We start from the raw sequence: 14,159 nt of genomic DNA on the forward strand, positions 1-14,159 counted from the left end.
TTTAATGCTACAAATATTTACTTTTTACACATTCTCTTGGCTTTAAACATTTCTGCGTCTGAGTATTTATTCAACAGTGCAGTTTTCCAGATGATGAGAGAGCAATTAGGAATTGTTTTGTTTTGTGAGGATTTGCTTACACAATGCTTGTTTATCCCCTGAAGCACAAGTGCTGATGGGAGATAGCTGAACGTAAACATTTAATCACAGTATAATGGTGAATCGCTTCTTCAGTTTCCCTAATAGTAGCACATAAATGCAATCACCTGAAACGTCAGACCAGCACTTAATTATGGCTTATTTTTTAAATGTTAAAAGAAAGCAAAAAGCTCTCCACTTTAAATTATTGAGGTTTAGAAAGAAGGGTTTTAGGATCACCAGTTATCTGATGGAAAGAAACAGATATTTTCTTTGATAAAAATAATGTTTTACTGTAACGATTAATTAAATCCATCCATGCTGAAAAAAGTAGTCATTTCTTTAAAGGGGACATTTAGATTCCTGTTTACCACAAGTCGGTATGATTCTTTAAGGCATTCATGAAATGTCTGCAACATACTTTGGTTAAATTCCTTGATGGTTGTGTAAAACAACACCCCTTTTAGCTTGTCAAAAACAGCTCTGTTCACAGCAACCCATTTCAGTGCATGTCTCTTTAAATGATAATGAGCTTTGCTCACGCTGCCTTCTTTTCTATGTTTTTGCAGTAGCCCCTCACTGCAGAACACAAGATTCAGGGGGCGGGGTTGGATCCACATCTAGGGGGAAGATAGGTCTAGGGGTGGAGATGGCTGGGTTTAGGGATCAGGGGGTGGAGACGGGTAGGTTTAGATCAGAGCTGGGTAGATTACTTACAAATTGTAATACATTACTGATTCCAAATTACATGACATTGTAATTGTAGTCAGTAATGTAATTCATTACATTACACATTTTAGGTCATATAATCAGACTACTTTTAAATTACCTTTAGATTTTGACCTAACTCATTTATCACATTGATTGAAACAGGATAACCATAATGATGTAAAAAATACACAGAGTGAGAATAAAGGGTTCTGGGGTTCGTAAAGGAACTGCAGGGTGTATGATGAAAGGCTGACAAGTAATTAAATAATAAAAATATAAAATGAAAATAAATAATTTTAAAATAACAATTAAAATAATACATTTACTAAAAAAGATGAAATATTTTATGATTACCAGCCAGCCATATGACCATCAACCAATGACAGAGAACTGTGAAACTTAATTATTAAAACATTTATTTTAAAATCTCGGGGGTCACTCATTATGATTTCTCTTTTTTAACTTTAGTGTGTAATGTTGTTGTTTGAGCATAAACAACTGCAAACAACAATCTGCAAAGTTACAACGCTCAAAGTTCAATGCAAAGCGAGATATTGTCTTTTACAGAATTGCTGACTGACCACCACTTTAAAGTAAATGGTGAACGAGGTTTGAGAATGTCTCCAAATAAGAAATAACGAGAATTTGTGCATTTAAAAATGAGTTTAAAAGACAAAAGCCTTTCAATAACACATAATAATACATGGTTAAATAACCTACTGAATGATAATTCAAATAAAAATGAATTTGTTCTTTAGTAGTTGATGCAATCTTGAAACACTTCTTAAACCTGAAATGATTTTTGTAAATCCATTGATCAAACGTTGTGTCGCCACCTGACTAATGACTAGTCTATGGCTACGTTCACACTGTCAGTTTTTGGGATTGACAACCGCATTTACTCACAGGTGTCTCGAAATGTCCCGTTCACACAGCAGCTTACAGAAGCGTCTCGAATACTGTCTGTATGAACGTGCAACAGGAGACAAGCCTGTATTCCTTACCAGTAACTGCAACAGTGACCAAAGTAATATCAACGATGGCGACGTCAATAAGACTCTAACTTTTATCACTCTCTGACACAACAAGAGTCCAATCGAGCTGTGAGTGCATTCATCAAAAGTTCATTAACCAACAGCAGCTTTAATATTTGGGCTCCGGTGGAGACTGGACATAAAACTTTCAGATGACCCACAGCCCATTTCTCCATCACTGTAAGTTACCGAAACCACACATGAAGCACGGAACACAAGGTAGACGCACGTTTGTGCGACAGAGCGGCTCTCTCTCACGCTGAATGACGTGACGGTCAACTAGTTGTCCAGTCCTGTTCCGTTCACACAGCGTGTGATTTCCGATAATGCGGATGTGAGTGAAAATTTACAGTTATAGAATGTGGTTGTCAAACCCGTAAATAACCGTACTCTGTGTGAACGTAACCATATTAAGGACTCAAATACAGGACTGATAACCGTATTCTGCTGCTGTGTGAATGTGGCCTATGTGTGAATGTCCACAAAACTGGAATTTGAGTGTATATAACTGGTAAACTATTTTAGAAAGGAACATTTAAAAGATAAAAAAAGGAATTAGAGAGAATCAATAAATGATGAATAATTTATTGCTATTGTGTGAATAATATGTAATCATGTAATCAATAAAAATGTAACTGTATTCTGATTATGAGTATTTTAAAATGTAACTTACTCTAATTACAAGTACTTCATTTTTGGAATCTGATTACATCATCCAGATTACATGTAACCAGTTACTACCCAGCTCTGGTTTGGGTATACGTAAGGTGGGAGGAGTTGGATCTGGATCCAACCTCACCCCCTGGATCTTGTGTTCTGCAGTGAGGACCATCTCATTTTTTGCATATTTGGTGACGCGTTACCATCAAGAACAAAACTAACGTGTCCTCAGTGGCTCTGAAGTTAGGGGAAAATTAAGAATCTTTCACATTAGCCTAACTCGAGAGCATTCACACTGGAAGTGTTTATACAGTGTCACAACAGCGGCTGCTCACACTTGCGGTGCGAAACCATCCTTATGTTCACTTTTACATCCAACTACAAAACTCCTTCATTGCTTAAGAGACGTTGTTGCTACAGCTGCTCGAACACGGAGAAAATGGTGGACAGCGATTTGAGACTGAAGGAATTATGCTAATACGGGACAGACCATCAGCGGTTGTGGGCGGGGCCTGAGCAATATGACATCATACTGCTAAGAAAATCAAAACGGCTATATGATTGAGAGTGTTTAGGTTTTTTGAGGATTAAACAAAAGAACTGTAGGGTGGTTGTGTCCACATACTGCTGAGACACATTTATATGCAAAAGTGTAAAAGTGAATTTTGCAATCGATGTTCTCTTTAAAACTAAACTTGCTGACCCCAAACACTGTCTCCGATTTTGTTTGTGAAATACAATGTGCTGTTTTTAGTGCAAGCGAGACGAGTCTTCAACATGAATTTCAAAAGTAGAACATGTCATGTAGCAGCTTCAGCGCAACCCTCGGGAGAACAGAGGAGATGTTCTCTTGCAATTAACAATGTAGAAACTTCCTGCCACAGCTATGTAAGCATATAATGAGCGCATGCCAAAAACAGGACAGAAATATTCATTCATGAATATGCACACATTAAAGAATAGTTCATCTCTCACTGGAGCGAACTGAAGCGCATGACCAAAAATATCCAATGCGTGTCAATCGTGAGAGTTTTTGGAGCATCACATTCAACTGATAAGACGAAATTTCTTCCTCCCAAACTTAATTTGGTCTCTTAAACTTTTCAATTGTGAGATATGAAAGCTAATTCGTGTGGCTGGCATGATCAAAGTGACTGAGGGTTACATTTTATTCCTGTTGTAAGTATGATGAATCAATCATAAAAGCATTTTACGCCTAAAGCCGATGTGTGTAATTTTTTTTCACATGTTAAATACTTGCTATATGGCAGCTTAATATGCAGAGACAGCTATAAGGAAGCCAATTCAACAAGCTGAGTCTCCAAATTGAAAACACTTTGACTCTGTGGTGCTTTCAAAACAATGCAATCATCACTACAACATCAACGGCGGTTTAACCAATGACATCAGTTTGAGGGCGGGGCCTTCTGTTTGCTTGACCAATGGTCAGAAAGCATTTTTGAAAACAAACATTCTTTTTCCAGTTCCATTTGGTTGTGCAGAAATCCCACACTTCATCTGTATTATGCCTCATTTTTTACAATAATATCAGATTTAACCGTAACTGATATATTCTTTGACAAGTGAACACGACATATGCGCTTAAGGCAAACACTAAAGTGTAAAGGATTATACTAAACCGTTGCCTTTAGTGTTCTCAAACCATTTGGACAAGCAAAGGAGTGTTTTTCTTGTGAAGACTATCTTGAAATGAACCCAGACACGCTCAGGGAAAGGAACGACATTTGCTATTTGAATGCTTTCTCATCTACTTTCTTTCACAGTCCTTTTTAAGTCTCAAGGACATTTACGCAATATAAATCCAAAGAGTTTTTCTCCCTTGCAGAACGCTTAATAAAGAGGTAAATTTATGTGCAATACATATATTTATGAGTTGCTATAGGGCTTACTTGATATCCCCTACAACTCAGATTGATGCTGCACTACATGCCGTGTCCTTGTAAGTAAGATCAAGTATTACTTTTTTGGAAATGCAAAGACCCTTCCTCATGAATACGTAGGACGTGTATGGTTCTGTCCCCTATAGATATTCTCTTTATTAAAAGCTTTTAAGCATACTAAAAGGAAATTACCATTATAGTCCTTGTCAGTGTTCAAAGGGCTCCTTTGCTGGCTACATACATTGCTCTGACTGACTACATAATGAAGTACTTCGAATAAAACTCATAAAGTGTCTCAGACCTCTGCTGCAATAGTAAGCATTAATCAGTTGAGACCACAAGCTGTAAAAATAGATTAAGCTATAACCAGACCCACACGGGATCTGCACCCGAAGAACAAGATATGGGGAGAATTCATTCATCCACCGTTCACAGGGTTCTGCTATTGCATGTTCAGTTATTAAATATTTCGGCTAATTTGATTATGAATACATTTTACAATTTTTAAAGCCATTCTTCATAATTCCTCAGATTTTGCATCAGAAAACCCTACCAAAAATGTTGTACATATGCTATCATTTAAAAGTCTGGGGTTAGAATGATTTTTAGATGTTTTGATTTAATAAAATGTACAGTATATACACAGTAATAAAATTACTGTTTTCTATTTTAACATATTTTAAAATGTAATTTATTTCTGTGATGCAAAGCTGAACTTTCATCATCATTACTCCCGTCATCAGTGGCACATAATCCATCAGAAATCAATGCTGAAAACAGCTGTGCTGCTTAATATGCTGTGGAAACGGTGACATAGACTACCAGTCAAAAGATTTTGAACAGTAAGATTTTTGATATTTTTAAAAAAAGTTTCTTCTTCTCAGCAAGCCTGCATTTATTTGATCCAAATTACAGCAAAAACAGTAACATTTTGAAATATTTTTACTATTTAAAATAACTGTTTTCTATTTAAATATATTTTTTAAAATTTAATTTATTACTGCGATCCAAGCTACATTTTCAGCATCATTACTCCAGACTTCAATGTCACATGATCCTTCAGAAATAATTCGAATACGTTGATTTGCATTTATTATTAGTAGTAGTAGTATTTAAAACAGTTGAGTACATTTTCCAGGATTCTTTAAATTAATTAAAAATAATTAATTAAAATTATAGAAATTAACACTTTTATTTAGCAAGGATACTTTAAATTGATCAAAAGTGATGATAAGGACATGTATGATGTTACGAAAAATTTCTATTTCAGATCAATTCTGTTCTACTCATCAAAGAAACCTAAAAAAAAATCCACTCAGCTGTTTTCAACATAATAATAATAATAAACATTTTTTGAGCAGCAAATCAGAATATTTGAATGATTTCTGAAGGTTCATGTGACTGGAGTAATGTTGCTAAAAATTCAGCATTGAAATCACAGGAATAAATTATTTTAAAATATATTCAAGCAGAAAACAGTTATTTTAAATAGTAAAAATATTTCAAAATTTCACTGTTTTTGCTGTACTTTGGATCAAATAAGCGCAGGCTTGGTAAACAGAAGAGAGTTCTGTAAAAAAAAAACATTAAAAATCTTACTGTTCCAAAACTTTTGACTGGTAATAAATTCAAGGAAATTCAAAAGAACACCACTTCTTTGAAATAGAATTTTTTTCTAACATTATAAATGTTTTAGTGTCACTTTCGATGAATTTACACTTGTTTTGAAACAATCATTATTTTTGCACACAATTCTGAAATTTCAGCCTTAAAGTTTACCTTCAAAAGAACCTCTTGCACGTATCATTTAGTGACCCTAAACGTATCAGTCTAACTAATCTAGTGTTGAAACGTTAGCAGTGTGAACTCCCCAATTTAAGCTCTAAATTATAATGCAGCATGTGCAAAGCCCTGTTAAATAACTTTTCACCCTGATGTGTGTAAAATCCATCTCCTTCACACCGCATACGTACATTAAACGTGCGAATCAAACAGAATAAAATATTCATTGGCACCCTGGAGCTTCATGTGCTATATGTCAACACACAAAGCCTCAACGAATAAAGCAGCGCATATCTTGCGATTCTTAGCAGCATGACTCTTGACAAGACACATTCTGCATACTCTCACAGGGTTCTCTTTTCTTTTTTGAAAGGCTTACCTGGTATAAAGCTCCCCTGGACAACATCTTTGTATGCCCACCAACCATCGTGCAGCTTTGATGACACTGGCTGTGCTGCGGGAAAAGAAGAGATTCACACATCACTCACCCACGGCTCTTTGAAAATACAGTCACACCTGTAATAGACCCCAGTTCCCCGCGGAGAAAAGTTTCTGCTGTCAAATGAGAGGATGAAGTTGTCTGCTTCAAGGCACATTTAAAAAAGCCTGTTTGAGGCAAAACTAGATGCGTTTGACAAAAACACAGCATGCAAATTTATAAAGTCAATATTTGCCTAGCACTGCTTAATTGCACTCAAAAAAAAAGGACATTTGTGTGATGACGACAGATGCATCCTGGATGCTCTGCTCTGGGCCTTGTCGGCAGAGCTGGAAAGTAGGTCACAGAGGCAGCAGACTCCAGCATTCTGAATTCACTCTGTTATCTCACATCACTATTCCCCTCACCTCTCTCCCTCTGGCTTCAGGCTGCGGCTTGCATCATATCCACTGCCAAGTCAAGCACTCAGGGCTGCTCTTTAATATACCACACCACAGCTCTACTCTCGAGCCAGGTCGCTTTGATGTGCCCGTCATGAACGGGGCGGAGGATTGGAGCCCAATTTGCTTCCACCCCAATTTATCGACATCTGTATCTGAGATATGAGAAGCGTGTGCACTTTCACTTATGCGAATCACAGGAAGTCGCTATTTCTGAGGCTGCGGTATCTAGAAGCATCGAGAGTCACGGATTTGCTGTAAGTGCAGGTGCTGAGATTCATACGCCGGGAGATTCACGAAATGCTGACACTCGAATGGAGCCCCGCTATCAATATATCCTCTCTGTTGTGTGCGGCTCCCTGCGCGATGTTGAGCTGAACATAAAAGGCCTCGTATATTATCTTACACCACACGTTTTTGACACGCATGAATCACTTTGATATTATTGGCTGGAATGAGGAAAATAAACCTCGCTTTTAACGCTTTTAACCAGGTAGCTTGGTGTTTGTTTGTTTTTTCCTCCTCACAGCCGTCGTTTCCCTTTGTACTAGTCTGACCTCGGACTGCACGTCAACTTCCTTTCAAACATATTACGAGCTTTTTTGTAGAAACCCTTCATGCACATATCCAGCTCTTTGAAGATCTAACTTGTGTTTGTGTTTTATAGATGCCCATCCCCCGGAGAAAGGATGACGTCAAACTCTGGACTGCCAAAACAAACTGGGTACTTCAATAGTGGAGAAGAACACAAGAACCTCACAGACTCTAGATGAGCTTTACTCTAAGGCTTATGACTCACTGACAACCTCTTTACATTGATTTTTTTTTTTATACTTTTATCTAGTATGTTTCTTTGACATTTTTCATGTATTTTTCTTTTTATAAAATGCATTTTCTCATGCTTTGTATTACTATAAGACGTTTTTACGCATTAGAGAATGATTATTCGAGAAGAGAATGTCCAAAGACGAAAAGAATTGAGAACTAGTTAAAACCAGCCGAAGATGGTTTGCTGGTCTGCCTGTTTCAGACCGGTTTTAAAAGGGTCTGTTCACAGGCTGGTAGATCCAGTGAAACACCTAAAAACCAGCTTGACCAAGGCTGGAAAACCATCTTAAACCACAATAAAGACTTGCAAACTATCTTAATTTGCTTTAAGACAATATTCTTCTAATCCCTAGATATTATTTTCTCAAACATCACAGCTACGCAGGAAAGTAAATTTATAGGAATCAAATTTTTTCTCTCTAAAGCTGTGCTTTTTAGAGATAAAAATACAAGATGTTTGTACGTGTTATAGAATAATTATTTGAGAAAAGAATGTCCAAAGACTAAAAGAATTGAGAACTAGTTGAAACCAGCCTAAGATGGTTTGCTGGTTTCCCTGTTTCAGACCTGTTGGCTGATTTTAAAACGGTTTGGTCACTTTTTAACCGAACAGGCCGGTAGTTCCTGTGGACCATCTGAAAACCAGTTTGACCAAGCTGAAAAACCACCGTAAACCATACTAAACATTTTAATCGGGTTTAAGACAATATTCTTCTAACCTCTGGATATTCTTTTCTCAATTTTGTTTAAATAAAACAAGAAATCAATGCAGTCTTGTAGGAAATGAAATTTATGAGAATCTTTTTTTTTTCTCTCTAAATCCCTGCTGATTTAGAGAGAAAAATATAAGATGTTTGTACTCATTAGAGTATGAATATTTAAGAAGAGAATGACCAAAGATAAAAAGAACTGCGGACTAGTTGAAATCAGCCTAAGATGGTTTGCTGGTCTCCCAGTTTCAGACCTGTTGGCTGATTTTAAAAGGGTTTGGTCACTTTTTAACCAAATAAGCTGGTAGATCCTGTGGATCGTCTGAAAAACAATTTGACCAGGCATCTTAAACCACAATAAAGATCTGCAAACTATCCTAATCTGGTTTAAGACAAAATTTATTCTTCTTTCTCAAAACTGGTGTTTTTTTTTTTTTTTGTTTTTTTTTTTTTTTAACAGCAAAACAAGAAATTTATGGGAATCATTTTTTTCTTTCCAAATCCCTGCTGTTTTAGAGAGAAAAGTATAAGCTTTTTATACTCGTTAGAGAAAGATTATTTGAGAAGAGAATAACGAAAGATGAAAAGAATTTACTAGTTGAAACCAGCCTAAGATGGTTTGCTGGTCTTCCTGTTGGCTAATTTTAAAAGGGTTTGGTCACAGGCTGGTAGATCATGTGGACCACCTGAAAACCACCTTGGCCAGGCTGAAAAACCATAAGATGTTTGTTCTTGTTATAGAATAATTATTTGAGAAGAGAATGACTAAAGATGAAAAGAATTGAAGACTAGTTGAAACCAGCCTAAGATGGTTTCCCAGTTTCAGACCTGTTTGCTGATTTAAAAGGGTTTGGTCATAGGCTGGTAAATCCAGTGAACCACCTGAAAACCAGCTCGACCAGGCTGGAAAACAATCTTAAACTACAATAATCTTAATCTGGTTTAAGACAAAATTCTTCTAATCCCTGGATATTCTTTTCTCAAAACTGGTGTTTTTTTTCACAATAAAACAAAAATACAATGCAACTACGCAGAAAATGACATTTATGGGAATCTTTTTTGTTTTAGAGAGAAAAATATAAGATGTTTGTACTTGTTAGAGAATGATTATTTGAGAAGAGAATGACCAAACATGAAAAACATAGAGGACTAGTTGAAACCAGCCTAAAATTAGTCTGGTCTCCCAGTTTCATACCTGTTAGCTGATTTTAAAAGGGTTTGGGCACATTTTAACCAAACAGGCTGGTAGATCCTGTGGAACCACCTAAAAAATCATCTTGACCAGCAGACCGGCCAACTATCTTAATCTGGTTTAAGACAATGTTCTTCTAATTCCTGGATATTCTTTTCTCAAAACTGGTGGGGTTTTAGCAAACAATACAAGACAACAACACAGCTATGCAGGAAATGAAATTTATGGGAATCATTTTTTTCCCCTCTCCAAATCCCTGCTTATACATTTTAAATATTTTTAGCCGACTGGTCCTATCTAGTCTGTCAGCCTGGTCAAATAGACTGGTTTTAGAAAGGTTCTGAGTACTTTTCAGATTGGCTAGACCAGCAGAAGACAGTGTTAATAGCTAACGCCTGCTTAAACCAGATAAAACTAGTCAGTCAGTAAACAATCACTTCAGACAATAAATATCCAGCATTATTGTGTTAGCAAAAGATGATTTAGGCTATCAGTTTAAAATGACACATTTAATTTAATACCTGTTTAGCTCTGGATGCATTACGCATAAGCATAATGAAAACGCCGCTATATTAACAACAGAGCTGTCAGCAGTTAAACATCTTAAGCGTCCTGAGAGAGAGTTTTCATATGTGAGCACAGTTTACCTTCCACAAAGATGACATTAATGTTGAGAATCAGAATGAACTCCCAAACGTGCGGCATTCTTCATTTAGTCCATCAGGTAATTAACTTGATAACACTTGGCCAAAGTCTGAAGCGTCATTGCGCGCTCCCGTCACTCTCAGATATGATGAACATCGTCCTCTCCAAAAGACGCGACCCACCGCGCGGATTTACTCTGAAATTTGAGAAAACGAAAAACCACTGGACAGTTCACAGCGTAGAAACTTGCCAGTCCAGACGGCGACCTGTCGGATGGTGTCGCGAAAACCAAATTAGACCAGCCCAAACGCTTTATTTCTCCTTGTTTGTGCTCTTAGGTTAGTCGTGGATGCTGTTTGCGGCGTTACCTGACAGAGAGCGCGGATCTGAGGTTTAGCGCGTGCTAATCCCCCTGCAGGCGGGGCTCGCGCTCCCGTGACGCTCGCTTGAGAATGCGGTTAGTTTTGACATCTATTCAAACTCTAATGCAATTACTTTCCTGTTGGTGTGAGGCTTAACAGGATTAGAAATCATCACATTGCTGTTCATTACTTACAAAATTAGCAACACGAGCGCGCATTCAGGACGAAACGTGCAATCATTGTCTTTTATTAAGCCATCACTTTATTTATTTATTTACTACAGCAGCTTTGAGAGCTAATTAATGCACACGCTTTGATAAACAGCCTTAAGCTGCGTAGATTTACAGGTCTGTGAACACAGGACTTGTTTTCAACAAATGAACGTTTAAGTTAGACTTGTAAACAACATTTAAATACAAACAGAAATACTGTAGAAACATCCACAAAATCAAGACACTAATCGTCACATAAGATCTAAAACTTGACAAGAAAACGAACAAGAATCAAGACATGGAACACACACACACGTTCACACACTACAGCACCAAGAGTTGAGCTAAAAAAGGCTGAATTTGAAATTAGGTACTGTCCCAGTTGCATGGGCGAGGAGTGTTTGTGTGCATGTCTGTTTATTGTCTTGTGTTGAACGATTCACATTCATATGTTGAGTTTTTATTTCCTTTGAAATCCATCTGTGTTTCACATGAACGTGACCTGATGCAAGATAAAAATATATGAAGCAAGAACCGAATGAGAGGGATGAAACAGTGAGTCATGACTGGGCAACAGATTTTAGCACTATCGAAAAAGTCGAAAGAGAAAAAATACAGTGCTATTCTCAGTTAGGGCACATACAATTCCTCACACAGATAAATGCGAAAGAATCAAACATAACACAGAGCTTAACAACAAGGATGATTCACTAGAAAAGTGGATGACTGACACAATCACAAATTCACAATCATTGATTTTGGACATACATTTTTATGCTTTTCACATTTAAGCGTTCGGTTGTATTCTACATTCTAGTTGGATAACAAACGCAAGCTTTTGTTACAAAAGAAAAAGAGTTGGGATAATCTTCATCTTGAAAACGCCAATATGTTTTCGACTGTACACTGTAAAAATGAAAAAGTTTTTTAAAAAAGGATTACTGGAGTATGCCAAGAAGATACTATTTCAGTCTATTTCAAAATGTCATGTTTAATTCAGTGTTACTCATTTCTTTGTACTTACTTCCTAGCAATTTCTGAGTTCAAATTGTTGGTAACACTTTACAATAAGGTGTTATTTGTTAACATTAGTTAATGTATTAACTAACATAAACGAACAATGAACAATACATTTATTACACTATTAATTCATCTTTGTTAATGTTAGTAAAAATACAGTTGTTCTTTGTTAGTTCACATTAGTCCACAGTGCATTAACTAATGTTAACAACTTGTGATTTTAATAATGCATTAGTTAATGCTAAAATAAACATTAACTAAGACTAATGTGTAGAAGTATTGTTAACTCTTAGTTCATGTTAACTAATGTTAACTAATTGTAAAGACCTCATTGTAAAGTGTTACCAAATTGTTTCTGAAGCCATTGTTTTTTAGCATAAATGAATTACAGTATATTTTAGCTATAGAATTTCCAGCTTGTTGCATGTTGTCTTTCTGGAGTTGTGATAAAGGAATTTTAATGAATAAAAATTAAAAATACGGTAAAAACACATTGCAATTCTCTTAAAAATAAAGGATTACCGCGATTTCATAAAAAAACTATTTTGGGTTCCCCAGAGAACCTTTCAGTGGAAAATATCATAGTGTAAAAAACCTTTTAAAAAACTATTACTTAACTATATTTCCACTAAAAAGAACCTTTTGTGCATTGGAAAGATTCCATGGATGTTAAAGATGTCATGGAACCACAGATGCCAATAAGGAACCTTTATTTTTAAGAGCGTAAATATAAAAACGGATCATTCCTTTGTGGTGGGTGACAGTGAAAATGTTGGCAGGCCAAGCACAAATCTGACCTACTGAGCCAGCAGAAAAAATCCTTATTGTTGAGCCCGTCAGCAAACATAATACATGCATTCCGTTGAAAAAAATGGTACCAAAACAAGCATCAAAATGTAATCTCACACAGTGTCTTCTGCATAACGAGTTCATGTTCGACAGTTTTGAACAAACATGTTCAATTACATCTGATATCCAAAAGAAGTTCTAATCCAGAACGTCTAATAAACGTCTGTAAAGTCCAAGGTCCAACGGAGACAGTTTAAGAGTGCTTTCATCAGTAGTACTGTGTCTTTTCGGTCCAGCGTGTGATCCAGTGTTTCGTATTGCTTGTGGTGTCCACAATCAAAAAGCCCTGGTTTACCTGGTACTGTTCCTTCTTACAGATCTTCACGCCTTGGTATTTTGGCATAGTTCGGAAGTAGGCAGCCCGCTTAAAAAAAGCCACTCTGTGAGAATACATAAAAAGAGAGCATTGTGAGCAAGCGTCCTAACACATTATCTTACCAGGATTATTATAGTGACAAGGTAAGTAGCATGTATTCAGAGAGGCTTTGAGAAATCCGAGAGCTTCAGCTGATGTTATTTTGTGAGAGAAAGCATTCTTTAAACTCAAGTGAAATTATGAAGAGAGCAAATTATTAAGAGACAGAGCAAGCGCGTAAAAACGTATTATAAATTCAGCCGCAGATTGTGAAGGGGAAAAGAAAGCTTGTTATCTCTGTAAGAGAAGATGTGATCAGAAGGAGTTTGTTGCCTCAGTTGAAAGCAAGCCCCAAACTGCAAAAAAGAAAAGAACGTGGTAACGCAGAAGGAAGTGATTAGTCTTGTCAAAGCAAGAAAAGGCGTTCAGAAGTTGGATTAAAGCAATATACAGTTGATGTTTTAAAACATCATTCTATCTCCAAGATAACAGCATCACAAGCCTGAGGACATAACAAAGAGCCTCAAATATCAATTTGTTTCAGGAAAAAAAACAACCCCTAGTGTTTTTGAGAGCAATGATGAGAGTTGAAAAACAGACGAGGCAAGCGTTGTGTCTCAAAAGGGAAGAGGAAAGGCAGTATTAGCGGAGCTTGCATGGAATACATTATTGTTAATTAAGCCGAGCATTTTAGCTAGAGAGCTGTTGGCTGTGACACCTACGAATTCACTATTTGTGTCAGAGGCCCACAAAGGCCAGCAAATCTCAGTCCTCTTCTGTAAGGCGGTCATTTTCAGATGGCTGTGTTTTCATTTCTGCTTTCTGGGCCTTGGCCTCATAAAGCTCTCTGGTGTTGGCCCTCTTGAAGAAACCACACTGGG

General features: G+C 36.7%; 2 protein-coding genes across 2 annotated transcripts in view; both read right to left on the reverse strand.

Moving 5' to 3' along the window:
- The window catches only part of ca10b (carbonic anhydrase Xb), a 32,488-nt gene extending 21,602 nt beyond the window's left edge, over positions 1-10,886 (reverse strand). Inside the window, exons 1-2 of the mRNA XM_051099073.1 lie at positions 10,483-10,886; positions 6,606-6,680 (exon numbers count right to left, since the gene is read on the reverse strand). Coding sequence (XP_050955030.1) covers positions 6,606-6,680; positions 10,483-10,540 — 133 coding nt within the window. The 5' untranslated portion in view covers positions 10,541-10,886. The remainder of the gene's footprint in view (positions 1-6,605; positions 6,681-10,482) is intronic.
- A 735-nt stretch (positions 10,887-11,621) lies between these two features.
- Positions 11,622-14,159, reverse strand: part of itga3a (integrin, alpha 3a) — a 45,432-nt gene continuing 42,894 nt past the window's right edge. Inside the window, exons 25-26 of the mRNA XM_051106050.1 lie at positions 14,001-14,154; positions 11,622-13,303 (exon numbers count right to left, since the gene is read on the reverse strand). Coding sequence (XP_050962007.1) covers positions 14,044-14,154 — 111 coding nt within the window. The 3' untranslated portion in view covers positions 11,622-13,303; positions 14,001-14,043. The remainder of the gene's footprint in view (positions 13,304-14,000; positions 14,155-14,159) is intronic.

The sequence above is a fragment of the Labeo rohita genome, chromosome 3 (genome assembly GCF_022985175.1).
Source record: "Labeo rohita strain BAU-BD-2019 chromosome 3, IGBB_LRoh.1.0, whole genome shotgun sequence".
In the NCBI taxonomy this organism is placed as follows: Eukaryota; Metazoa; Chordata; class Actinopteri; order Cypriniformes; family Cyprinidae; genus Labeo; species Labeo rohita.